Here is a 27,996-nt window from a genome sequence, read left to right as displayed (position 1 = left end):
CTCTGTGGTAGGATGAAGTACCCTTTGGGATCAAAAGTGGTATAGGCAGATCTTGAGGTAGATTGAGTTCTGTCTTCCTGAGGAACCGTCCGTCACACTGATTTTCATAGTGGCTGTACCAGTTTGCACTCCCACTAACAGTGGGGAAGTGTTTCCCTTACTCCACGCCCTTGCCATCGTGAGCTGCCTTTTATTGATCTTGCCATTCTGATTTGTGAGAGATGAAATCCCAAAGTAGTTTTGATTTGCAGTTCCCTGATGGCTAAGGATGTTGGACATTTCTTTAAGTGCTTTTCAGCCATTTGAGTTTCTGTTGGTTAAATGGCGCGCTGCTTGTGTCTGGCTGCCACAGGCGGCCATGCCGGCAGAGGAGAGTGCTGATCAGAAGAATCACAGTCATGGTTGCCTTTTTAGAGCTTTATTGGGAGAGAAGGTTGTGGGGAAGAGGGAGAGAGAGAGAGGGAGGGAGAGAGAGAAAGGACAGACGGAAGGAAGGAGCGGAAAGGAAAGAGAGGGACGCACAGAGGGCCCACCTGCTTTTTATCCTGGGATGCTGTCGTAATTAAGTACAGAATCCTTACAGTTTCCTCTTTTGAGAATTCTCTATTTGTGTGTGTACATCTTTTTAAATTTCAGTTGTTTTCTTGATGTTCAGCTTTTTTAATTCTTTATATTTTGGATGTTAACCCTCTTTCAGATGTGTAGTTGGTAAAAATATTTTCCTGTTCTATAGGCCACTACTTTGTCCATATGATGGTGTCCTTTGCCATCAGAATCTTTTCGGTTTCATGAGCTCTCATTTATTAATTGTTGATTTTTCTGCCTGTGCTATTGGGGTTCTGTTCAGGAAGTTGTCTCCTGTGCCAGTGCATTCAAGGCTGTTCCCCACTTTCTTTTCTACTAGGTTCAGTATGTCTGGCCATAGGTTAAGGTCTTTGATGCATCTGGAGGTGACTGTCATGCAGGGTGATGAGTATGGGTCTACTTACATTCTTCTACATGCAGCCATCCAACTGACTGGCTTCATCGTTCAAGATGCTGTCTTTTTTTCCAGTGTGTATTTCTGGCTTCTTTATTGACAGGTGTCCACAGGTGTGTGGACTTCTCTCTGCGTCTTTAGTTTGATTCCATTGATCAGTGTGTCTGGTTTTGTGCCAGTATCATGCTATTTTTATTATTATAGCTTTGTAGTACAACTTGAAATTGGGAGTGGCAATACTTCCCGCAGTCCTTTGATTTTCTGCAGTGTTTTATCTATCCTGGGTGTTTTGTGTTTCCATATGAAGCTCAAAATAGTCCTTTCAAGTTCTGTGAAGAATTGTGTTAAAATTTTGATGGAGAGTGTATTGAATCTGTGAATTACTTTTGGTAAGGTGGCTTTTTTTTTTTTTTGGTTGTTTCAAGACAGGGTTTCTCTGTGTAGCTTTTGGAGCCTGTCCTGAAACTCACTTTGTAGACCAAGATGGCCTTGAACTCACGGAGATTCACCTGCCACCACTTCCCGGCAAGGTGGCTATTTTTACTATTATAATCCTACCTATCTATGAGTGGGGGAGATCTTTCCATCTTCTGGTATCTTCTTCAGTTTCTTTCTTCAGTGTCTTAAGGATTTTAATCATGCAAACCTTTCACTTGCTTGGTTAGAGTCACCCCCAAGATACTTTATGTTATTTGAGGCTATTGTGAAAAGTGTTGTTTTCCTGATTTCTTCCTCAGTCTGGTTGTCATTGTATACAGAAGGGCTACTGTTTTGTGTTTTAATTTCTTATCCAGCTACTTTACTGAAACTACTTATGAGCTGTAGGAGTTTCCCAGTGGAATTTTGGGTGTCACTTATGTATACTATCATAGCATCTGTAAATACAGATGCTTTGACTTCTTCCCTTCCTATTTGTGTCCCCTGATCTCCTTCAGCTGTCTCATTGCTGTAGCTAAGACATCAAAATACTATATTGAGTAGGTATGGAGAGAGTGGACAACCTTGACTTATTCCTGATTTTAGTGGAATTGCTTTGAGTTTCTCTCCATTTACGTTGATGTTGGCTGTAGGCTTTCTGTAAACTGTCTTTGTTATAGTGAGTTATGTCTCTTGTATCTAATCTCTCCAGGACTTTTATTAAGAAGGGGTGTTGGAATTTGTCAAAGGCCTTTTCTACATCTAATGAGATGATCACGGCTTTTGTCTTTCAGATTGTTTTTATGTTTTTATTTATTGATTTATGTATGTTGAACCATCTCTGAATCTCTGTGATGAAGCCCCCTTGATCATGGTGGATGATCTTTTTGATGTGTTCTTGAATTCAGTTTGCAAGTATTTTATTGAGAATTTGTGCATCTGTGTTCATAGGAAAATCAGGCTGTAATTCTTTTCTTTCTTTTTTAAGTTATTGTTTGTTTGTTTGTTGTTGTTGTTTTCCAAGACAGAGTTTCTTTGTATAGCCTTGGCTGTCCTGGAACTAGCACTGTAGACCAGGCTGGCCTCAAAGTCACAGAGATCCACCTGCCTCTGTCTCTTGAGTGCTGGGGTATAATTCTCTTTTTTTGTTCAGTCATTATGTAGTTTAGGTATCAGAGTAACTGTGGCCTCATAAAATGAATTGGGCAGTATTCATTTTGTTTCTATTTTGTGGAGTAATTGAGGAGTATTAGCATTAACTCTAGTTTGAAAGTCATCTAGGATTCTGCACTAAAGCCCTGAGTTTTTTGTGGTTGGGAGACTTTTAATTACAGTTTCTATTTCACTATTCTGACTTTTAATTCAGGTTATAGGTCTTTACCTGATCTTGATTTGACTGTGGTAGGTGGTCTCTATTGAGAAAATTATCAATTTCTTTCAGATTTTTCTGATTTAGTGAAGTACCGGTTTTTAAAGTATATCCTTATGCGTCTCTGGATGTCCTCGGTGGCCCTTCTTTTTGTGTCTGGCTTTGTTCATTTGGATCTTCTCCCTCTGCCTTTAGTTAATTTGGCTAAGGGTTTGTCAATCTTACTGATTTTCTCAAAGAACCAACTCTGTGCTTCATTGATTCTTTGTATTTGGTTTGTTTTTTTCTACTTTATTGATTTCAGCCCTGACTTTGATTTCTTGCCATCTACTCCTTTGGGGCGTTATTTCTTCTTTTTATTCCACAGGTGTGCTATTAAGTTACTAATATGAGTTCCCTCCAATTTCTTTATGTACACAATGCTGTGAACTTACAACTACTTTTCCTGTGCCCATAAGTTTGGGTATGCTGTGTTTTCATTTTATTCAATTCTAGAATGTTTTAAAATCTTTCCTGAGTTCTTTCTTGACCCATTTTTCATTGGTTGCTCAGTTTCCATGAATTTTTGAGCTTTCTCTTGTTTCTTCTGTTGTTGATACCCAACTTTAATCTTCAGTGCTCAGGTAGTATGCAGGGTGTTACTTCAGTTTTCTTGTGTCTGTTGCGACTTTCTTTGTGCCCAAGTTTGTGGTCACTTTTGGAGAAAGTTCCATGAAGTGCTGAGAAGGTAGATTCTTTTGTACTTGGGTGAAAAGTTCTGTAAATATCTGTTTGGTCCATTTGGTTTATGACATCAGTTAGCTCCAGCATTTCTCTCTTTAGTTTTTGTCTGGATGACCTGTCTATTGGTGAGAGTAAGGTATTGAAGTCTCCCACTATCACTGTGAGGGTCGATATGTGATTTAGACCGTTCGTTAGTGGGGTTTCTTTTATGAACTTGGGTACCCTTGTGTTCCGACAAATGTTTCTGAGTTGTTGTCTGCTTTGGATTGCTTTCCGGGGGCCTGGTGGTGAGGTTGTTGGTGTTGTTTTTGAGAGTTGTCCAGCATTTTATGCTTGCTGTCGGTGGAGGAAGCACAGTGAGTTCCCCATGTACTAGGATGCTAGTCTTCTAAAATATCCCCAAGCTGTTGTTTGAGCAGTTATTTAGAACATTTCAGGGCCTTGTGGAGCTATACAGACTGCTTCTGTGGTGAACGTTGTGGCACTTCTTCCCATGCTTGGCCTCCTGTGTCACTGGACAGGTTCCTGCGCTCACAGGAACTGGCAGAAACTTGAGAATGTTTGTGTTCTGTCAGTTACGGAGCAGCACCCCCTTGGCCCTTTGGCTTTCTCTGGGGTTTGCAGTGTCCGATTCTCTTGAGAAGAAGCTGGGGCAAGCTTTCTGCATGTTGTTCATTAACCGATTATTCTCAGTGAAAACATGGCTTTAGTAATCTTTTTTTTTTTTAATGTCTGGAATTTTCCAAATGTGGTTCCTTCAGGACAATTGAATTTTCCATTCTTGTGGATTCATTTCTAAGCATATAATCAAAGTAAAGTAAACCTTTAATTGTACTTTTCCTAGAAAACAATAAGATGTGCATACAGCTTCACATTTTGAGTTTTCCTTACTTAGAACTTAACATCAGTTTTTATTTTCTTTAATGCAAAGAAATAAAATAATAAATGCTAAAATGAGTTTGTTTATATAGATTTTCAACTTTAGAGGATGAAAAGAATAGATTTTATAATAGAACATCGATGCGAATAGTGAGCATGCAATTATTGTAACAATTGCTAGGCGCATATTGTAATTTCAGTGTTGATTATTTACATTATAACTGAGAGGATCACAGTGTATCAGGCAAATGCTTGGCCACAAATGTGTGTGCTTTGGTTTTCTTCTATTGGGAGCAGCTGGTCTCTGCCCATCATGAATCTGATGTAGAGTGTCCAAAGCTGTGACTCACTAAGCCGAGTGGGTCTTTTTAGGCTTGAACTCTGGGCTTAGGATGAATTTCCAGTTTCCTAAATAGTCTTCTAAATTTTTCATGGTAGGAACAGATTCCAAGAGTATATGCCTGCACTGCCATTGGCATTCCCTTTTTAAAGTTAATTTTTAATTTTGAGATAATTGTAGATTCACATGCAGATATAAGTCCATATGCTTTAAACCAATCATATCATTTTTCAATTTTCCCCAGCAATTAACACAGATTAGCTCTTGCTACTTGATGGTTAATGAAAGGGACCATGTAGAAAGGTTTGGACTTAACCAAAGTCTTGTGGCAGAAATCTTGTTAAGTACCAACTATGACCAGGCTCATGAATAAGAAAAAATATCTCATGCCCTGTTTATCCCTAGCCATGACCCCCACAGAGAGGATGCCTGGAACATCATCTTCTCCTTCTGCCAATCTCTTTCCCAGCAATGAGACTTTTAAAATGTTAATTTGTAATAAAAAAGTATCACAAGTAAAAACTTGGATAAACAAATTAGCAACTTGTCTACAGAATTGCTAATAGAGTGAGTCCTTGTTTTCCATAAACCATAAAGCACTTGAATTCTAGTTCTGGATGCTCTCTCCCAGTAGGCCTTGTGTAATGTGACCGTGTTGATACATTTCTAAACTTAAGGGTGTATAAAAATAATGGGCGGTGTGGTTGCACACACCTAGAATCCCAGCACTTTAGTAGGCTGACGCCTGAGTAGGCCAGCCTGGGCTATGTACAGGTCTCAAAGCAAACCCCTATAAATAATTTACATCATACTTTTGTCACTCAGCAGTACATATGCCTATTAAAATACCTATTTAAGATGCAGATACAGAGGAAACATTAAAATTGTTTGAACATATTTTATGTTGAATCTTTTCAAACCAGATTGCCTTTTTCTTCCTTTAGTCTTGTCAACTCCGTCTGGCTGTGCCTTGCATTATGCAGGGTTTCTGTGGTGAAAACCGTTGTCTAGAAATAATGAAACTTGTATTTTTGTGGAAGGATTTGAGGGGTTGGTTATGAGCATGGTTTATTCTGTATGTTAGAGGAAACTTTTTAGTTACTACTGCTACAGCATTGGAAATATGGGCCAGAGGTGACTGAATGATATTTGCCTGCAGGGAGAAAGTGACTGTGTGATAGGAGAGAATTATAAACACAGATTTGAAATTAAGATACAATTTGAAAACTCTTCGAACAGCCTTTGAAAGAACAAAACAAAAATATCTGCAAATGATATTGAAAGGACTGTGGGTAGATGCACGCATGGCTTCTGAGAAAGGTTTTCATTTGTTTAAGCTGACAGTCTAAAATTATAATCAGGACCTCACAGACTGCATGTCCACAGCATTAGGGTGACAGGGACAAGCAAAACCAACTCAGATTTAGTGTCCCATTGTCTTCGAGCAGAGTCCAAACAGCTTATTATTTTTCTTATATGAGAAGAAGATGATAGAGGCTGGAGAGAAAGCTCAGTGGTTAAGAGCACTTGTTAGTCTTGCAGAGTCCCAGGTTCAGCTCCCAACATCCACATGGTGGTTCACAGCCATCTGTAACTCCAGTTCCAGGAGATCCAATGCCCTCTTTTGATCTCTGATGGTACCAAGCTTGCATGTGATGCCCACACATACATGCATGTAAAACACACATAAAATGAAAGTCTTGAGTTTTTTTTTGTTTTATTTTGTTTTGTTTTTTAAGATAGATGAAGACCATAGAGCTACTATTTAGAGTGTTAAGCACTTATGGAGCAGATAGGGAAAGTATCTCTTAAAACCTACTAGGAACCTGCTGGTGTTTTGACTTGCTAACTGCTCTGTGGGGTGCTAGTTAGACATGTAGCATTTGTATTGCCCACATCCTTCAGACCCTGAGAGCCCTGGCCTAACTGGTGTTGATGTGGCCTGAGTAAAACATGCCTCACATGCAGCTCCATGAACTCCGTGGTGCCTGTCCTCACCAACGTTTGATAAAATTATTGCAGCAATTCAGTGGGAGCATGTGTGAGTTCGTTTTTCTAGGTGGCTTTTTTGAATGCTATTTTGACCTGATTTCTTGTGTTTTCCTAGACTTAGTTTTTGTGATAGGAAGAATCAAGCACAAAGTTACCTTGGGGAATGTTCGTGTTCTTCAGTATTTTCTTTGTTCATACAGCCTTTCCGGGGAAAACGGGAGCCTGTGTGGAGCTCTTTGCTACTCCTTCTTCCACATGGCTCTTCTGGCCTTTAAACCGCGTCCTTACCTCCTGTTATTTAGTTTTTGAAAGCTTTATTAATACAGTGCAGACAAAAGATTTGCAGACCACATAAAAGACTGTGAACACTGGTCTATAGGGACTAGTTTGTTAGCCAAATATAGTCCCATGAAGGATTTCTTTTTTTTTTTTTTTTAAGGCTAGGAAATAAATAGAAATCGAAAGAAATATGTTTTATGAGTTCTCATTAGAAGCACAATACAAAGTTCTGTGATACATTTGACAGAAACTATATAAATTTAGAATTTTTCTGCTCTATAATGATAGAACTTGTGAGGCCCACAGAAGTATGGATTTGCATGACCTAAATAAATACACACATTTATCATTTATTGAATTGTTTAATCTTTGTTACACTGAATTTCAGGGAACTGAACTATTAAAAAAAAATCCAGTTCTTAGAATTTTAATGAATTTCTGTGTGATCATTCTTACAAATAAAACCAGTTTTTTTAAAAACAGTGTGACAGGTGTTTAGAATCTTTTGCCTTTCTTAGAATCCCAAAATGTGTGATGCAGTACCATCATAATAACATATTAATTTTTATTACACGTGGTTACATGAGCTTAGGAGTAAAAGTTGAAGCAGCATAGCAAAGTTTAAATTTGTACATCTCTCCATGTGAAATCACCTTAAAGCAGTCGACACAAACATAGAGTCCCGGTACTTCCCAATGGAGACTCCTGATCTGAACTTGCAAACCCAGATGAGTTTTCCATGCAGATACTGCTAGTGTGAGTTTCCTATTGATTCTTTAGAAAGAGTTTGCATTTAGCAGTCAGTTATTTATGGCTTTAGTAAGATTCTTTACTATATTGGAAAATATTTGTATACATGTGTGTAATGTATATTTGCACATGTGTGCACGTGTGAGTGGAAGTCCACATGTGTGGAGGTCGAGGGAAGACAGGACTTTCTTCTCTGTCACTCTCCGCTTTGCTAACGGGGAATGAGGCAGGTGGTCACCAGCCCCAGCAATCCTCCTGTCTCTGCCCTGCGTAGCACTGGGGCTATAGGGGCACATACCCAGCCACACCCAGCTTCTTACATGAGTGCTAGGGACCTTCCTCAGGACATCATGCTTGAACCGCGTACACTCTTACCCACAGAACTAACGTCTGTAGTCCCTGGAAAATTTAAACCAGTATTCAGCAGTGGTGATCATCAACTCCTCTCTATTTTTCAAGGTAGCTCCTTTTCTTATGGGAACCTCAAAGAAATAACTAAATGAAGCATTTGGTAATATTGTATATACACTAAATACTTTCTCCTTAAAACATCTCCCTGATTTAAGCCTAGAAAGGGAGATGAAAGTGGTAACATTGTAACATTCTTTTCAGAGGACAGGGTATGGGTTGCTTTTAGTTCTTGTCTGTCAAACAGTGAAATAAAGAAGTATTCTTCTCTGTGACGCTGCGCTGTGTCTTGAGACTGATTATAATGGTTTTATGCCAACAATGGACACCTAGTGTTTCCTGCAAGTCAAAGCCTGGACATCCCTTTGTGCTACCTCAGTACAGAGGGAAAAGTCAGACCCAGAAGAAATCTGCAACAGACAAGCACTAAAATAAAACACAAATGAGGATCTGTGAATGTGGTCTCCATGAGTCTTGAAGAATGAAGGAGCTAAAGAGCTTTTCTGAGGAGATCTATGCATCGATACAAAGCAATAATAAAGATGCTAAATGTTAGAAGAAAAGCTTTTAAAATTCAAAGAGACTATGTCTGAGGAAGGAGTTGAGCCATCTCTCTGTGTGCAGTTAACTGCAGGTGCCACCAAGAGCACTTTCTAGTTTGGTTTGTTTTTTCCTGCAACCTTCTCAGTGGCATTTTGGCAGGTACTTCAGATACCAAATTATTTGGTTAGATATTCAGTAAACATCTGGGAAGTAACTTATTTTTAAGAATCTTGACTGGGGTTCTAGTGAGTAATTTACTAATATACAAGGCACCAGGAAAATGTCAAAGCAGGTGATTTTTCTTAATTGAAGTGGTATCTTTTAACCTAAGAATTTCCTACTGGGGATTTATTGACAAGCTTGACACTTAGACATAATTGAGTCAAATAGTTTCTTATGCTTCTCAAATGTCATACGTGCAGGTGTATTTGACTTTAAAATTCCCTTGTAAATAATTATCTTTCATAAATATGGCATCTGTTAACAGGTCTTTGTAATTGCTAACTTGATTCTTTTTAATGTTTGTGAGTGCGTGTATGTATATGTGTGTATTGCATGTGTTCAGGTACACACATTTGCCAGGGAAGGTATTGGATCCCCTGGAAGTGGAGTCACTGCCAGTTGTGAGCTTCCATTTGGGTGTTGGTAACTGAACCTAGATCAAGAGCAGCGAGTGCCCTTAACTACTAGGCCGCCTCTCCACCACCACTAATTTGATTTTTTTACTTTCAAAAGTTGTATATCACTGTATTTGTAAAATACGTGAGTGATAACTTATTTTCATTGTGCTTCCTGATATTCTCAGCGATGACAAACTTCTGGGTAGTAAAGCCGGGAATGTACAACCAGCCGTCTGTGATTATGTGCAGTGGTGTTCTATCCAGGCAGGCCCCAAGTCTGCAGGCCTAGGAGTAGTCAATGTGTTCTTTACACCCAGTCTGTTTCCAGGTCAGGGTCTATGACTCTTCTTTTCAGTCTCTGACTGTGGGCTTTATTGCCCTGTGTTTGTTTGTTTGTTTGTTTGTTTGTTTGTTTTTGAGACAGGGTTTCTCTGTGTAGTTTTGGTGCCTGTCCTGGATCTTACTCTGTAAACCAGGCTGGCCTTGAACTCACAGAGATCCGCCTGCCTCTGCCTCCCAAGTGCTGGGATTAAAGGTTGTGTTATCACCACCCAGCTTGTTTTGTTTTTTGATGCATGTTTAGGTTTTGTTTGTTTAGCGAATTTTGTTCTTTCTAGATTTTTTGTTTTGCTTTGGCGCTAAGGGTTGTTTTAATAGTCAACATTATGGCTGCTACACTGGGACTCTAGATTATTTTGTGTTCCTCCACAGTATATTGGCATTGGTTCTCCTCTGCTGCTCAGGTATACCTGGTCATCTTGAGCTTGGTGAGCATAGATGTTGCATTATATGAAGGTTCTCATGGTCACACTAACTCTTTTTATAAAGGTAGCTACTTTTAAAAAATTGGGTTTTGGTATCCAGCAGTGTTGTTTTTATATATATATTTTTAAGTCTTGTTTAAATCTTTCAGTAACTTGATCATTTTAACAAGTCTTCAGCTTTTCTTAGTGTATATCGGGGTACCTTACACTTCTGGTCCATAGTGTAAGTATGAGACAGCTGTGCAGCCGCTTGTGAAAATCCTGGGTATTTTCCAACTTGAAGTCAGAGCCGGTCTTCACCGCTACCCTGCCACCTTCCTCCTCAGTTGTCTTCTGGCTTCGTTGGGATGGAGCTGAGGTCTTCCTCTGGGAGCTGGTTCTTACCGTGAGGCTTCTCTGGTCTTCAGATCTGATGGATCAGGGTTGACAGGGTCTCTGCCCTGACTGAAGCAGACCTCCAGTATCTTCCACACTGCTTCCACATGACGTTGTGTTCTCACGTCAGCTCTGTGGCAGCGCTTGCTCAAGCTCCTCCATGTTCTCACCTAAGCCCAAGCCTAGAATTTTCCAGAGTTCCCAGTAGACCTGTGGCTCTTCACTTGGCCATCACTCTTTCCTAGTGTGCTCTGCCTCAGGTCCCAGCTGCTTGCACTGACTGCTCCAGGTTCTGATAGATACAGCCTACAGGTGTCAGGACTGCTGGACTTGGTATATTTATGTTCGCATTTAATGATGTCTTCATCTTTTATTATGCTAGTTCTGTAATATTTTGCTAAAATGCCTCAATATTTTTCATGTTTTTAGGGATTTTTTTTCCTTAGAGGATACTTACCTTTTAAATCTTTCATCCATTTAAAAATAATTGGAATCACTTTGCAGCCAATTAAGCTGACCAAGTTCCTTTCCCCATGAGGGCCTGGTGTACAGTGATTGCAAACTGCAGGCTTCTTGACAGAGTGTGCAGCCTGCTGCCTGTATGGATTGTCCTAAGGGACCTTGAAGATAACCTTCTGGCAGTTACTCAAGTCCTCAATCTCAAAGCGGTCCCCAGTCTAGGCTCCAGACAGGTATGTGTGGTGCCTTTGGAAAGCCTCGGGGCACAGTGACCAGGCTTCACACTGGCAAGGTCATCCTGTCCATTCGCACCAGGCTGCAGACTAAGGACACGTGATAGAGGTCTCTGAGGCTCAAGTTCCCTGGCCACAGAAGACCTACATCTCAGAGAAGTGGGGTTCACCAAGCTAAGTGTAGATGAGTTTGAAGCCATGGTCACTTAGAAATACCTCATTCTTTGTTTTGTTTTTTTTTTAAAGATTTGTTTATTTACTATGCATACAGTATTCCATCTGCATATATTCCTGCATGCCCCAGAAGGCACCAGATCTCATTCTAGATGGGTGTGAGCCACCGTGTGGTTGCTGAAAACTGAACTCAGGACCTCTGAAAGAGCAGTCAGTGCTCTTAACCTTTGAGCCCCCCAAATACCTCATTCTTGATGACTGTAGGGTCAAATATATCACCAGTTGTGGTCCCCTAGAAAAGTGGCAAGCCCTGTATTCCTGAGGGCTTCCACAGTGCTCTCCGGTATCCTACCAAATCATGTTCAGTAATCTGGAATTACACATACACATCAATTTTAGAAGAGTTGCACTTCTTATGAATTTGATTTTTGCTGTCCAAAAGTGCTGTTTTTGAGATCATGTTTAAATTTTTCAGTATGATTTTATGAATTTGTAAATATGAATTTTGAGTTTTCCCTATGTATTTTTTGGTATTTTATAGGTTTGGCATTTTGTTTTTTGATTGTCAGTGTGAATTGGAATTTTGTTCCAACACGTCCCTGTGGTACTGAGATAAGTACTCTCAGGTATTTCTTATGTCCAACTATGTTACAGATGACTTTACTTTTTTCTGCCTTCTGTGAGATCTACAGTTACCTTGCTGTCATGTAGAGATGTTGCAGTCTGACCAAACATCCATGTTCCTTTCATTCATTGCATTTTACTCCTGCGTCATGTAGAGCCTCTTAGACAGTGGTGAGTAGTTACTGGGATGGCAGCATGACTCCTTCTTCCTGATTTCCATGTGAATGGCCTCAGATTTTACCATCTACGGTAGTGCACGCCTGCCCTTGCTGTCGATGGTTCGTTTTATAGCTTTGAGGTACTATGGGAATGGATTATGTTAAAAATGTTGATACATTTCAACATGCTTGTGGATTTCCTTATATAATTGTCACAGCTTTATTGACTTCATTTGTTAGTAATCCTAATGGAATTTTGGCTTCTGTAGTTTTGAAATAAGTTGGGAGCTTTCCTTCCTTTTCTGTCCTTCCCTATTGATATAAAATAACTTTACAGGGCCAGAGGAATGGCTTGATGGTTAAGAGCACATCCTACTCTTCCAGAGTACCCACGTTCAGTTCTCAACACCCATGTCAGACAGCTTACAACCACTTGAAACTCCAGCATCCGGGGATCTAATGCCTCTGGCCTCCATCGGCACCCGTACTCATGGGCACGTAGCTATATGGACACACACATATACACATAATTAAACATAATGAAAATAAATCTTTAAAAAAATAAGTAATATGTATACTCTTTGTAGTATTTGTTCTTCTGATATTAAGTTGATAACAGACATAAAATTAGTGGCGAGATGAGTTTTTTGTTTCTTTATTTAAATTAGTGTACAAAGTAACAATATCCTTATTGCATTTATATACCTAGTTTGGTTCATAGATGGGGGTGTTTTTCTTGATTTAAAAAACGTTTCACTTATTTACTTATTGTGTGTATGAGTGCATGTGTGTCAGCCAGAGGACAGCTTGTAGGATTCGATTCATTCCTTCCTCCATGCAGGTCCCAGGACTCAAACTTAGGACCTCAGGCTCAGTGACAGGCGCGTTTACCACTGAGCCATCTTTCCAGCCCTGGCCTCACTTCACTCGTCTCTTGGCCCCTATCTGCTCAGTGAGCATGATTCTACCGAGTGTAGGAACCAGGCTATTTCTAGGCAGGTTGCTTAATATGCAGAGTAACTGGTTTTTATTTTTAAAATACGAGTACAGCCATGTACTTCATGAAGAAAGTTCAGAAGTGCTGGGCTGCATGTTCATCGGGAAACAATGAAGTGAACATTTCCCATCACATAGTGACAGTGTAGCTGTTAGCATTGTGTTGCAGTTACCAGCAGCAACTGTACAGTTAATGCTGTGTAGGTTTGTGGTCCAGGAGCCACAGACGGCCATGTGGCCTCCATGTGTACAGTAGGCTCCACCATCCAGGCTTGTGTCCTCACAGTTTATGACATTCAGATGACAGAGCTGCTGATGGTTCATTTCTCAGAGCATGTCCTACTTGAGTGACATGCAACTGTGCAGTAATTGAGGACTAAGGACTTGCTCGTGTCAGAGAAGCAGATTAAACTCCAAGATCCACAAATCCCGCCTTTTAAAAAATGACTTTTAATGTCTCTCCGGCCTGATCCTAGTTGTTAAAAGCAAGGCCCGAGGCTGCAGAGTTGTTGATGCGTGCTGGTAAGCCTTGGAGCTTGCGTTAAGGTACACTGATATTTCAGTTATACCTGAGGAGTTGTTGTTGTTGTTGTGTGTGTTTGTGTTTGTGTTTGTGTGTGTGTGATGTGTTTCAGTGTTTTTCAGTTTCTGAAAGCTACCTGGTTCTTGAGAGCCCTTTCTCTGTTAGACACAAAACATAGCGATGTGTTTGCAGTTGTTTCTGTACTAAGATATCAGCCATAAAATGAATACTTTATAGTATGAGGCTCTGGAATTAGAAATGCTTCTTTCTCTGCCTTGTGTCTTTGAATTTACTTATACAGTCCATTTCATGAAATCACATATTGACATCTTGACGTAAGGGTTATATTTTTTTTAACAGATATTTGTTCGTTATAGCAAACTCATGGTAGAAATAATTGAGTAAATAACCCAAAGTTTCATGGCTGATAATACATAACAGTTACAGTTTTGACCTGTTTGTATGTAAATAGCCGAGAAAATATCCTTTTAAAACCTCATCAAAAGATGTGAATGAATGAGAGGGAGATGTGTTGTGTACAGAAGGAATCTAGCGTTGAAATGTTGGCTTTTATTTCTTTGCGTGTTCTCCTTAGTCCAGGGTGCAGTAGAACTTAAGTTAGAGCTGTTTTTAGTGGCTCCGGAAAAAGCCAGACTTGAAAATAGCAGCCTTGTTATTGACTCTGTGTGGCCATCGGGTTGGCCTGGAGTGGGTGGCTTCCTTCCCATTCCATTTAAATTCTAGGTTAGGTCAGTGTTCATCCATGGGGTGATGGTTTAAAGGGGGCTTTACTGTTTTCCTTGGAAATTAATACCTGGATGTTATTTTTATGCTTGGTCTCAGTAATGACTGTGTGGCAGCATCAAAGTCATCTTCAAGATACAAGTGGCTGAAATTTTTAAGGAATTGTGTATTTAGCATAAAAGTAAACAGTGGCCAGCAGTTGTGAAGCTAGGATTGTTCAAGGGACGTTAAGGAAACGAGGCTTACAGAGTGATGGTTACCTTCAGGGAAGAAGTGGAGCGGAGTCCAAGAGGTGTGGTCAGAAGACCCAGCTGGAAAGGGGAGAAGGCTGTAAGCATCGCCAGAGTTGCATGTTGTATCTGTCCACAGTACTGTGTTGATTTTAAGGTGACGTAGCAATAAATAACTTTCAAGTTGTCAAAATATTTATTAGTATAAATCACTTTCATTATAAACACTTTCAGTATCAAGAATGGTAAAAGTGGAGCCGGGGAGACGGCTCACCTGATGAAGGACTTACTGCGTAAGCATGAGGCCTGAGTTCAGATCCCCAGCTCTCTCCTAACAGAGCCAGGGTGGCAGCATCTATCTGTAGCCACAGTGCTGGGTGTCAGAGACAGGAGCTGCACCTCTGGCCATCATTGGCCGGCCAGTCTGTCTGAGTCAGTGAGAGACCTTGTCTCAGAATAAGAGCAACCAACCTCTGACCTCCATGTGCTTGACCTTGGGTATGTCCCCCACACATGTGAGTATGTATACATACACACACACAAGAAGCACATATCAGAAAAGGCTTTTTAGAAAAAAGGTAACTTTTTTAGAGATTAAAAAAATGTCAATAATTTTTTATTAGAAGTAAAAATAGTTAAGAGACTGATTATGTGAATTTATACTCAGAAAAACTATTGTACTTATAATAGTCAGAAAATCAGTATATATATATATTTTTTTTAATTTTGCTTTAATAAGCTATATGTGTTATTTGTATAGCCTTTAGAAAAAAATTAAGATACTCCTGAGTTTCTTTTTTTTTTTCTAACATACAACTCAGTCTTCTAGGATCTGGTCCTGTGTGTACGAGTTTGAGTGCCTCTCCTTCCCAGGATGTCTTTAAACTCCTGTATACCAGCCAGCCTTTGTCCAGGCCTGCCCGTCAGTCACTGCTCTGCTCTCTGGCCTACGAGTTTAGCCTTTCCCAAAGGAATGTGTAACCGTCATGGTGTGGTGTGTGCCCCTCGACTCGGTGACGTGAGATTCAGCTCTGCGGTGTGCCATTGTTCCCTTCTCTTTCTGAGTAGTGGTGGGCTATCTGTGCATAGCAGAATGTCTGTTCACCTGCTGAAGGGAACAGCTCATGCCTGTGAAGTTGCTCTGCCCCATCTTGGTTCCATTTCAGCAGTTCATGTCTCCTCCTTCCCCCTGCCCTCCCGGCCGCTTCCCTGCCTAAGGTTTGGCACTCAGCTGTCTTTAAGAACTGACCTGGTTTCTACTGAGTTTCTGTTTTGCAGATTTCTGCTTCATTATTGTAGCTTTGATTGTTCCCTCCGCTTACTCTGAGTTTCCTGGTCGCTCTTTTTCTCCTCTCTCTTGGTGGAAGCTTCTGAAGCATGTCTGGAGCTTTCCCGGAACCACCGAGCTCAGCTGCCATCCCACCTCCCTGTCTGCATCCTGTCAGCCTGGGCATTTGCTCACGATTGTTTTCATTTGATCAAAAACATTTTCTAATTTTCCTTTCAATTTTTTTTACTTGTTGGTTATTTAGAAGTATGCTGCTTAATTCTGGTATTTGGAGGTTTTCCAGATTTCTTTCTTCTGTGTATTCCTACTTGTATCCCATGGATCAGAGTACACCCTTTGTATGATTTCAGTCCTTTAATTATGAGACCTGTTTAATGGTGTAGCATATGGTTAACCCTGGATAATGCATTGTGCGCTCCAAAACTGTTTCTTGGTGCAGTTTCCAAGGTGTCAGAAGACTCGGCTTGCTTTTCGTGGGGCTTGAGTCTTGTGTATCCTTGCCATACTTACGCCCTGTTGCTCTGCCAGTGGTGACAATGGTGTGTTGAAATGCTGCGTCTTGTGTTGTTTCATCCCTTCATTTGGAGCTCTTATTAGGTATGTATATACTTGTCGTTACTGTTTCTTCCTGAATTTCTATTTTATGATTACGAACTATCTCTCTATCTCTCTTAGGGTAACACATAGCCTCCTGTCTGTTTTTGTGATAGGAAAATAATTTTGTTTCTTATGGTTTTTGTCTGTTGTACTTTTTCCTCCTTGGACCTAAACCCTAGTTGTGCCTTTGACTCTAGCCTGTGTTTCTTACAGATACTATACCTTTGGAAAAGGCAGTCTAACATCCTTTTGCATTTGATTGGGTTATTTAGTCATTTTCCTTTTTGTCTTTGATTTTTCAAGACAGAATTTCTCTGTGTAGCCTTGGCTATCCTAGAATTTTCTTTTTAGATCAGGCTGGCCTCAAACTTGGAGATCCACCTGCCTCTGCCTCCCAAGTGCTGGGATTAAAGGCGTGTGCCACCACACCTAGCCCAGTGTATATTTAATATCCTTATTTATATGGTTATATTCATATCCATCATTTTGCCATTTATAGTTCATGTAACTCAAATATTTTTGTTCCTTTATTTCTTTTATTTTAAGTTTAATTTTTTATTGGGGGGGTGGGGCAAGAGAGTGCAGAGACATGAGTATGTCATGCTATGCGTGTGGATTGAACTGGGACAGGGCCAGTTCTGAGTGGCTCTGAAGTAACTGAGTGCTGTTACCTTCTGAGCCTCTCTCCGGCCCTCGCTTTGATTTGTTTTTAGGTGCACAATTTCAGTTGCCTTGTTGGCTTTTAAGTTTTATGGTTTTAGTTGTCGTGATATCATGAACACAAGCAGTCATGGTTTCTAACAGTAGTCTTTCATGATGTGTGAGTGCAGGAGTAGATCTCTTTGTGTCTCTGGTCTTTTTTGAGCAGCTTGGATCTTTAGATTAAAATTTAACCACTATTTTGAAACTTTTTCAACCCCCTTTCCTGATTCTCTTCTTTTTGGGGTACCAAGTGTTTTTATAATTTCTTCCTGTCCTGCAGGTGTGTGAAGTTCTGTTCACTTTTGTCTTCCTCTTGCTTTTTGATCATCTAATTCCCATTGTCTGTATGGCACTGGTTCTTTGGTCTGCCTTTTCTGATCTACTGTGGAGCTTTTCTCTTGTGCCTTGAACCTCGTTTGCTCAGGGCACTTACTTTGTACAACTCAGTCCTTTGGAATGTGAGACCTGCTCAGGTGTACAGTGTGTGCTCAAACCTGGAGAATACACCATGTGTATTCAAATACACATGGTGTATTCAAAACAGTGTATCTTCTGCTTTAGTTTCTGAGGGGTCAAATGAGGTCAGCGTGGTTCATTTTTAATAATTTCTATTAATATGTTCTTTTCTAGGAAAGCAAATTTTTGGATTTGCATCCTCATATCTTGAATAATGGCTGTAGAGCAGCAGTTCTCAGGGCTCGAATATCAGATAGCCTGCTTATCACATATTTGCATTATGATTCAGAACAGTAGCAAAATTACAGATAGGAAGTAGTAATGAAGTGATTTTATGGTTGAGAGTTAACACAACGTTAGGAACTCTATGTATGATGGGCCGAAGTGTTCGGAAGGTTGAGAACCACTGCTCTAGAGGGTGGTCGAAGCTTAAACTTGACCTCGACTTTTTCCTATTGTGTTGTTTTCCATATCCAGTCAAGTTTGCCTTTCTTAAAATGTCTCTGGATTTTTCCTGAAAGTCCTTGATACTTCCTCTTTTATAGTGACACACATCCTCATCCTCCCAGCCCAGGCTCTCTTCACTCCAGTGCTTTCTCTGCATTTCCTTGGAACTTCCAAAGAGGACTTCACATTCATGCTCTAAACAGTTTGGGCGTCTTGATGTTCATTGTCATCAGTGCGACATCCCTGCCTGCAGCCGGCCCTGGCCTCGGCCTTCTCCTCTGCTCTTCTCACTGTGTGTGGGCACTTGCTGGGCATGGGCACACTGTCCAATGTTTTTACTTCTGTGCCCTTCCTCACGTTTCCAATTACAGCCCACACCCTGCTGGGAATGCAATATCCTCTTTCCTTTTGACCTTTCCAGGCTCCATCCCTGGAACTTTTCCAGAAGCCTGAGCTCTTCCTGTGGCTGTCCCTGCTCGGAGCTCCTGTCACACCTTGCCTCCTGTGAGTACCAAGGCTCCAAGGGTACTGGCCACCTCCTGTGCCTTTCTCTCGTCCCTCGGCCCATGTAGACGTCCAGTCACACCTAGAGGCACTGTGGGAAGTTAGGTCAAAAACGATCCTTTCCGTTTGTTTCTGTTTGGTTTTCTTCTTCATTTTTCTTTTTTATTCACTTTTAAAACACAAGTTCCACAACTCCCTCATCATTACACCCCACATAAGTAGCAACTTTATTTTGTGAAATAGATACGAACATGGACTTTATCAGCGACATCACAGCTAAGAGGTGAGCACATGTGTGAATTTGAGTGCCATGAATATCAATTAAGTTCAGAGGAACCAAAACTCCCATGATACAAAATCATGCCTACCTGTCTGCAAATGAACATTTTACTCAGTTTTGGAGAAACTGAACAATAAATCATGAACATCCGAGGACAAGTTTGTCAGTATTTGAAAAGTGACTTGGGTTAATATGTTTGACCCCACATTACTTTTATATAAAAAAAAATTAGCTCCTAAGAATGTTCCTAGGGCCAGAGATGGTTCAGAAGGTAAATGCTCCTGTTGCCAGGCCTGATGACAGGAACTGGATGCCCAGAATCTGCATGGTGGCAGAGAGAATCAATGCTCAGAATGCCCTCTGACTTCTGAGCACAAGTATGTGTACATATTCTAATAGTAATAAAAATAATAAAAATTTTAAAGATTTTATAGCAAAGACAGAAAAATTTTATGGTAAATGTGCAGATAACAAATACATTTAAGCTTTGTAGGTCACATATGGCCTCTACCATTTCATCCTCATTTGGATGTTGTGGTTTACTGTCTTTAAGATGTAACTTGCCAGTAGGTCTGAGCTAGGTGTGGTATGAGAGCGGTAGTGTGGCTAAGTCCTGGTCAGGAGCAGTAAGAAGAGCTCCTGTGAAGGCATAAGACTTCATTATCTCACGGAGGTGGTGTTGCTCGTTCACATCCTAAGCAAATTGCAGTGTGCCCAGGGTGGTGCTGCAAATCCTAACCAAGAGGAATGGCCTGGAGAGGGGTGAGAAAGGAGGAGGGTGAGGCGACATCAGGCAGTCTTTGATACAAAGTGTCTATGGAGGGACGAAGTAGACCTGTCCTGCCCAGTGCTTAGGTGGAGCCAGGGAGTAGAGGTTTCTTACCTGAACAAAAACTTGGATTCATCAGTATCAGACTGCTGGTCAGGTTCATTACTCTGTGCTCCCACACTTTCTAGTATTTAGGGAAGCCTGGCATTAGGGGGGCAGGTGACTCAGAAAGTGATGTGCTTACTATCGAAGCATGAGGACCTGAATTCAGATCCCCATAAAGAGCCAGATACCTGCCAGGCGGTGGTGGCGCATGCCTTTAATCCCAGCACTGGGGAGGCAGAGCCAAGCGGATCTCTGAGTTCAAGGCCAGCCTGGTCTACAGAGGGAGTTCCAGGATGGACACCAAAACTACGTAGAGAAACCCTGTCTCAAAAAACAAAAATAACAACGAAAACAAAAAATCAAAACAAAACACCATGGTGCACATCTGTAACCCTAACTGATATAGGAGGTAAGGAAAGGCAGAACCTGGGGGCTCCCTGGCCAGCCAGAATAACTGAAACAGTAAGTACCAGGCGCAGAAGTGGAGACATGGAGGAAGACGCGGTGTTGACTTCGCCCATCTCCATACACAGACGAGACATGTGCAGCCCCTAAGAGGGGATGCTTACGTGGGCTGGATGGCTTGCGGTCTAGCCCCCGATTCTGTGCACCGTGTCTGTGGAAATAGTCCTGCACACTGATTTTATTTATTTGAACTGTAGCAGTATTGACTCGTTTCACTTTCTCTTTTAAGTTAATCAGAATGCGATTTGTCTTCATTTTGATTTTGGTTGTAGAGGTTGGCGATTTGAAGGAGCTGCAGACACTAGACATTTCTACCAATCGTTTGCTAGCTTTGCCCGAGAGGCTTCACCTGTGCCTTTCTCTGCAGTACCTCACCGTGGACCGCAATCGGCTGTGGTGTGTGCCGCGCCAGCTCTGCCGGCTGCCCAGCCTCAACGAGCTCTCCATGGCTGGAAACCGTCTTGCATTCTTGCCGCTTGGTAAGTGTTGTGGTCACGTGACAGAATAGATCAGCCAACGCATAAAATACAACATGCACCGTTAACTAGAATGGCTGAGTTTCTTCCCGTTTCTCCTGATGATGCCTCGGTAAATCGGTTTCTACATGAACAACAGCGTCATTACCAGATGAGAAGTGACGTTCTTTTAGTCAGGGGTGTGGTCGTTGCGTGTTTTCCCAGGCAGTGTCCCCCTGTGTGGCCACAGTGATCTTGAACCTTCGCCTCCTTCCTCAGCCTCCCACGTGCTGGGGCTGCAGGCATGCCACCATGCCTAGTCAGGGATCCTGTGCTTAACAGTGCTGTCAGGGGAGACACCAGCTGTGGGAGAGTCCTGTGAAAAGGGAGTTAACGAGTGTGTGTGTGTGTGTGTGTGCGTGTGCGTGTGCGTGTGCGTGTGCGTGTGCGTGTGTGTGTTAGAGAGAGAGAGACTGTAAGCCTGACAGAGCCTTGGGCATTATGAACGGATAACTACGAGAACAAACACACCTGCTACTTCCTGTTTCCCCTTCTCTCTTGCTCCTGTAATTTATCCCAGAGCCGCACATGCGAGGCAAGCTCTCTGCCACTAACCACTACCCTGAACCCCAAATCTGCCTGTGTAGATATTGTTATAAGTACTAAGGCCAGCAAATCTGACTGTCAAACGTTGAAGACTTTATGATTGATGGAATTGCCCACTGTGCTAGAAATGCCGCCGTGGCTGATAAAAGCCTGTCCTCTGTAGATTTCCATAGTTGGTCTATTTTGACCTGTCACATGGCAGACACCATGGGTCTTTAATAATATGGTACATTTATTTCACATGGAACTAAACTATTTTTCAACTTCTAAGAAACAAAGGTGCCAATTTAAAAAAAAATGAAATCACATAGGACCTTAAACTATAGTAATTTCACTCATAAAAGCATCTTATAGTGATAATTTATCTCTAAGGACAATGAAGTAAAGAGTTCACTAGCCCCTGAAAGGAAATGTTTGCCAATATAATTCATTTTTATCTATTTTCAGTTTAAAATCTCTTCATGAAGTCTTTAAAACATTGGAAACATCAAAATAAATTCACATAAGAAAAACTGCTAAATTTAGGGAGATTAATTTCCCACAAATCTACTCCACAATTATAGAATGAACAAATTAACATAAAGCCATTCAAAGGCAAACTATATTTCTCAGAAATCTGAGCTTTTAGAGTGAGACTATTAAATATAAATGTTTGAAGAGTAAACATACCTGATGGACTAACAAAGAGAACTCAGAACAATCGCAGGGGCCACGCACCTGCACGGTCCAGAGGCAGATTGTGCCTCTTGCCAAAGTGTGATCTGTAGGGATTGCTGAGCTTCACTGCCCATATTTGTAGGCCAGAGATGATCATCTCTATCCCGCGTAGTTTATGGATGAGAATTATAAAGAAGTATACAGGTGTAGATGACTCAAAAGTGAGGAGCCGCAGCTGTGGAGTAACTTACCCCATTTATGCTCATCCTCTTGAACATTTCTCATGTTCAAGACACTTCCTACCCCACAGTAGCCCCCAGAACCTTTGGACCACTTCCTAACGGCCCTCAACCATGTGGTTACCGGCTGGTGCAGTCAGTGCTGGTAATAAATACAGGAAGGCAGGGCTGAGAGGGAGGGAGAGACATGATTAAGTCATTTCATTTGTGTGGTATAAAACTCAACTTACAAATGTAACATCAGAGTTCAGAGGGAAACTGCAAATTCTCTGAGAAGCAACCTTGAATTTTTCATGGTTTGACTGTCAGATGTGACCAGCAAGAGATGCACTTATTACATCTAGTGTTGCCTCTGCGGTCCTCTACTGTTGTTATTATCATCAGTAACTATGTATGTAAGGTGTGTTCCCATCAGAAACTGCTCATGTGAGACTACTGTCTGTGCCAGTGTGATGGTGTGGGAATAATAAGCCGTCAGTTACTGTCCACTGCCTCGTTAGCTGAGGATTCCATTTCATTGCTGCACATACAGTCTCTAATTATTATCAAACTTACTACAGACCCATTGGCAAACCAGTTTTATAGGTGCAGAGACTGACAGAAGAGTAGTTGTGTAACCTGCCTGGAGCTGCAACTAGTACTAGAACTGACTCTCAGACTCTGCTTCTAAATCTGGTATTCCTTCCACCTTGGCACAGTCTCTGTGTTCCCGAATTGGTCTGCATAAGGGGACTCCATACTGAAGGTGGCCGTCGCCAGGGCCAGCTTTTACTCTGCCATTTTGGTCTCCTTTGGGCCATCTCTCCAGTTCTTCACAGCGTCTGCCGGCACAGGCTAAGTCCTGTCTTGTTCTTGATGACGCCATTCCTTAGCCTCTGTCTCAACTCTTACCTTTTCACACACCTGCACTTGCCTTCAGGTTATTCCCGCCCTGCAGAAGCTCCCTAGTCCTGGTTTCTCACTCCCCTGGTCATTTGCTGTCCATTCCTATCTATGTTTCAGTAGTGACAGCTTTGGGGTGTCTTCTAAATGTACTGCGCCCAATGCTGGTGTTGCTCAGAAGGCTGAGACAGTGGGATTGCTGTGAGTTTGAGGCCAGCCTAGACTATAGACTATATCCTAGGCCAGCTGGGACCACTGTGTAAGACTTTGTCTCCACGATGATGATAATCTTTTTAAGAGTATACGTTGGAAATCTCCCTATGGACTCTTAAGATAAACTGTAGCCGTCTAATTCTAAGAATGGTCTGAGAAAGGGTCAAATGGAACATGCAGTTGTTAGTGCCCCCTTTTCACAGAACTGAACCATCTAGAAATTTAGCAAATATGAGTGTTTCTTTATGGTCATTCAGACAGACAGATAGACACACACACACACACACACACACACACACACACACACACACACACACACACACACACGAGTTTGCAAGCAACAGAAAGTACTGTTTAGCCATGCTGCTTCGAACTTGGCCTAGAACATATGTCTTGTGAGATGTGTGCTGGGATGTCTCTGTGAGGGAGGTAGGACTCATATTCGGGTGATCACTTACTGAATTTAGTCTCCTACTGAAGTTCAGCTGAAGGGAGACCAGTTTTCTGGGCTGTTTCTTAAACAGCTGTCTAATCCAGCTGCTTCAGAGGGCAGCTCCAGAGGCTGTGGTCCGGATGACTCGGATCGTGTGCAGTGATGTCGGCCAGCTAGCTGTCTTTGAGTATGGGCTGCGTTAGTCACTGGTGATCCTGTCAAAACCAGGAAGGCTCTTTGACTGTCTTCTTCCCCAGATGAAAAGCTCGTCAAAAAGGATGCTCCTGTCACTGCTGTACAACGACAGCTGAATGACAGATGAGCCTACAGAGAGGCTTTGTTCACAGCGATCACTATCAGCATAGGAGGAAAAGAGCGGTCCTTGAGCCTAATGCTGTGAACGTTAGCAGCAGTCTAAAAACGTGCTTTTGCTGTTGACCTGATAGAATGGGGTTGACTGACCAGCTCACAGGATTGTGATTTCGCTCCGAGCGTCTAGAGTTCGGGGGACTACAGAGAAAAGGCCCTTTCCCGGGTGTTCCTGGCTTTCCTTGCATAATTAATCAGCCTAATTATTTGGGAATGTTTTCTTTCTACTTATTCCATGTGGAATAATAGATGCAAGGACGGCAGGTCACTAGGCACGGGCTGGCTGTTGACAAGCATGTTTACCTCTGAAAGTGCTGTGTCGCTAAGTTCAATGCTTGTAACTTCTGTGGATGAGAAGAAAACAGAGGTGACTTGTGACTTTAGCAGATTGAATCCTTGTTAAATGTTTCTGTAGAAAACAGTGAGGGTCAGCAAGGTGGCTCAGCTGGGAAAAGTGCTTGTCATCCCTCCTGCAAGTTGTCCTTCCGTGTGCATGCTGTGGCATATGTGCTCACACACCCACACCCCACACACACACATACACACATATACACACATACATACATACACACACACAAATAAATGTAAAAAATAATTTTTAAAAATAATGAATTGTTTGTTTTGAAAGATTTATTTATATTTTATGTGTGTGTTTTGCCTGTATGTATGTATGTGTACCACATATGTGCCTGGTATTCTCAGAGGCCAGACAAGAGAATTAGATTTCCTAGAACTGGGGTTACAGATGGTTGTGAGCCACCATGTGGGTGCTGGGAACTGAACACAGGCCCTCTACAAGAACAGAAAGTGCTCTTAACTGCTGAGTCATTTTTCTAGCCCCCAGTGAGTAACTTCTTAAGAACATTTGGCATGTGACATTGGGGTTTCCAAAATAACCTTGCATAAATTATCATGGAAAAAGTCCAAAAGTTAGTAGAGCCTAGTAATGAGAAACGATCTGGGCCTCTTAGAGAGTCTAGTGGTGAAGTTCAGTTCTCTTGGGAAGTTGTGAGTGTTCAGACTAGTGCTAGCATGCAGTGATAGCTCCTGTACTGTTTCCTGCACTGTGGCATGGAGAGGGCTTCAAACTGTCCATCTGCCTCCCAGTAAGAGAACATCAGGGCTTTGTCTGCTTGCTCTGTAAGAACTGGATACTTTATTAAGAGAAAACCAGATGTGGCAAGTGAGTGTTAGAAACCAGCTCCTGGGATTTTTAAGCATGCACTGAAGCAAGCCCCTTCTCACTGCAGATGGAGGATGAGAACTAAAGTGTAGTATGTGTACTATTGGTATTGCGTCTTATTTATCCCCACTTCCTTTGTATTTGCTGAGAAAATCAGGAATTGCTATTTATGGGTTTTTTTTTTTATTTTATTTTTGGTTGTGAGCCTAGCCTTTAACAGCTGAGCCATCTCTCCAGCCCTTAAATTTTAAATCTACACAGTAAAACTAATCAGACTCTAAGCCACTATTAGAGCTATATTGAAACTAATAACTTCATTTTTAATTTTTAGCGTACATATAAAAAGATTTAAATGTGTGTTGATGGAATGCCCTGTAATGTTCTGATGCATGTGTCAGTTGATAAGTTTCATGATCCCAGACTCAGAGATGCTTGTCAATTCTATTCTACTGAACTGTACGTGTGTGGATGCAGTTTGAAGAACTGCTACCTGAGACCTTTGTATAGTGGGAGTTAAAGGCCACATCTGTGGCCTTAAATAAGTTGGAATGCTAGCAGATTTGTTTGAGTGGCAGCAGACAGTCACAGGAATTGGAGTTAGGCCTACATTGACCTCAGAGTGTGGCAACTGCTTTCTAAAGGAAACCTAAATAGAAGGCCAAAATTGTGTTCTGTAGGAATAATGTTAGGTAAGTCTGTAATCAAAGGAGAAGTATCAATGAAATGAAAAACTGAAAACGAAATTAAGGTAATTATAAAGTAGAAAATAAATAAAAACAAAAACCAACTTTATAATAAAGTCCAAAAATTAGTAATGGAAAGCCATGAGAGAATTAGTCTATTCATTAAAATCCATAAAGATCTTACTTTAAGAGTGAAGTTTTAATTCTGGAATCCAAAAGTCTTCAAGAAAATGAACGTTCAGGGCTAGGGTTATAACTCATGCTATGTGCTTGCTCATTAGTTCAAGCCACTGTAGCATCCTTGTGAAAAAGCTGGGTTTGAACTCTAGGGAGGAGGAGGCAGCCTAGCCTACTGGGTGAGCTCTTTGTCAGTAGATCCCCGTCTCAGAAAACAAGCTGGACAGCATCTGATGAATGACAGCCCAGGTTGACCTCTGGCCACCACACACATGTGCATCTGTTCACATGGGGGGATGAGAAAGGGAAGGAGGGAGGGAGGGAGGAGAGAGCAAGCACATACAGTGGATAATTGATATATTTGTAATGAAAAATCATTTTCCTTGCCTGGTCCCTTTCTGCTGTCCCCTAATAGGGCTACATTGTCCTCCCAAATCTTTTGCTCTGGCTTTAGATTTTCTTAGAGAATTAGCAGGGATTATTTAATGTGGTTTCTGCAAACATGGGCCAGATGTTGACTTTCTGTGCTAGTGTGTAATGAGAAAGCACACTGAGATTAGCTGAGCTTTATATGGACAAATATGTATTTTTTGCTAAGCCTGAGTAGGATTTGGTGGGGTGGGAAGAGATTGAGATGGAAAAATCAAGCCCTGTCCTCTTGAAAGTACCAATTAAAAACAAAACAAAGCCAGATGGGGTGGCACATGTCTATAATCCCAGCACTTGGGAGGTAGAGGCAGGAGAACTTGGAGTCCGAGGTCTTTCTTAGTCACGTAATGAGACTGAGCATCCTGGACTACATAACATCCTATCTCAAACAAGCAAACAGCCTGTCACCCACTCAGAGAAAGACAGATGTGAAATTTAGGAAACTGAGTGCTGTGAGGGCAAAGCCTAGAGCCAGATACCTGGCAGCAAAGCTTTTTGTTAACTTGGTTCTGGCACTTACAGTTTTTCAGAATGGTGACAAGAATGTGCAGTGTGGCGGGGTCCAGATGATGTTGTTAATTGACTTAAAAGCAAGAATCTGGAATTTCCATCAGGCATCGTTCTGAAGTTCTTAAGTTCAAAACACATGGGCCCGAGTCCAACCGAGCAACAGTTCAGGATGCCTTGTAGCAGAGACAGTGTGCTCTTTGGCTGTCGGCCATGGCACTGGACAATGTGTTGTTTTGAGTCCTCAAGTCTCTACTGTGCTGGGTGGTCATTAGCGCATGTCCCTCCCTAGGATCTTCCCTAAAGGAGATTTTCCTACCCTTGATATGTTTGCCCGAAATCTGTGAGTCAGAACTTACCTACTAGCTTTCTGGTCTTTTAGAGGAAACAAAGAGATGTTTTCCTCATCGCTTGTTTCCTGGGCAATGTCTCTTGCAGATCCAGCTCAGACTTCACAGTGGGATGCCTGGGCTATCTATGTTCCTCTGGTACCCTTCCTCCTCTGGGCAGCGCCGTCCTGATTTTCTGTATGAGCCCTACTTAAAGAGCTGTCCCCACACATGATGCTGGAGCAGGCACTTAGACAGTAGTTCCAGCTCTACAGTTTAATAGTTCTGTGGACTTGACCATGGGAAAGTTATTTAATTATCAGTAATAGGGTAATAGTAACACATTTCATAGCACCGTTGTAAGAATTCTGTAAGATACATGTAAAAGCATGTCATAATTCTTCATAAACATCCAATCAGTATGAGCTATTTTTGCTCTTGCGTCAGACTGTAAAAAACGAGTAAGGACTGTGTCTTGATTTTTGTGCCCCAAAGCATCTCCCTCAGTACCTAGCCTACTGCTTATGGCTCCCATTATTTGACCTGTAATGGAAATAGAGGTCCTGGAATGTGACTGTTTAAACTGACAGCAAAGGAAGCCTTCCACCGTTCAAATCTATTGTAGTCTGTTTATTTTAATAG

At 41.6% G+C, this 27,996-nt stretch overlaps 1 protein-coding gene and 1 non-coding gene across 3 annotated transcripts in view; both read left to right on the top strand.

Annotated features, from left to right (window-relative positions):
* Lrrc28 (leucine rich repeat containing 28) overlaps positions 1-27,996 on the top strand; it is a 126,499-nt gene that overhangs the window by 57,917 nt on the left and 40,586 nt on the right. Inside the window, exon 6 of one of the 2 annotated variants that reach the window (XM_076544704.1) lies at positions 20,465-20,671. The exons of the other annotated variant lie outside the window; for it this stretch is intronic. Coding sequence (XP_076400819.1) covers positions 20,465-20,671 — 207 coding nt within the window. The remainder of the gene's footprint in view (positions 1-20,464; positions 20,672-27,996) is intronic. 2 annotated transcript variants of the gene reach the window in all.
* LOC121826990 (small nucleolar RNA SNORA70) lies at positions 10,937-11,071 on the top strand. Its single transcript, XR_006069141.2, has one exon. It is a non-coding gene; the product is annotated as a small nucleolar RNA SNORA70 (small nucleolar RNA).

Source organism: Peromyscus maniculatus, chromosome 1, assembly GCF_049852395.1.
Source record: "Peromyscus maniculatus bairdii isolate BWxNUB_F1_BW_parent chromosome 1, HU_Pman_BW_mat_3.1, whole genome shotgun sequence".
Taxonomy (NCBI): Eukaryota; Metazoa; Chordata; class Mammalia; order Rodentia; family Cricetidae; genus Peromyscus; species Peromyscus maniculatus.
Note: the sequence above shows the minus strand (reverse complement) of the source record. Positions and strands in the feature narration are given on the sequence as shown.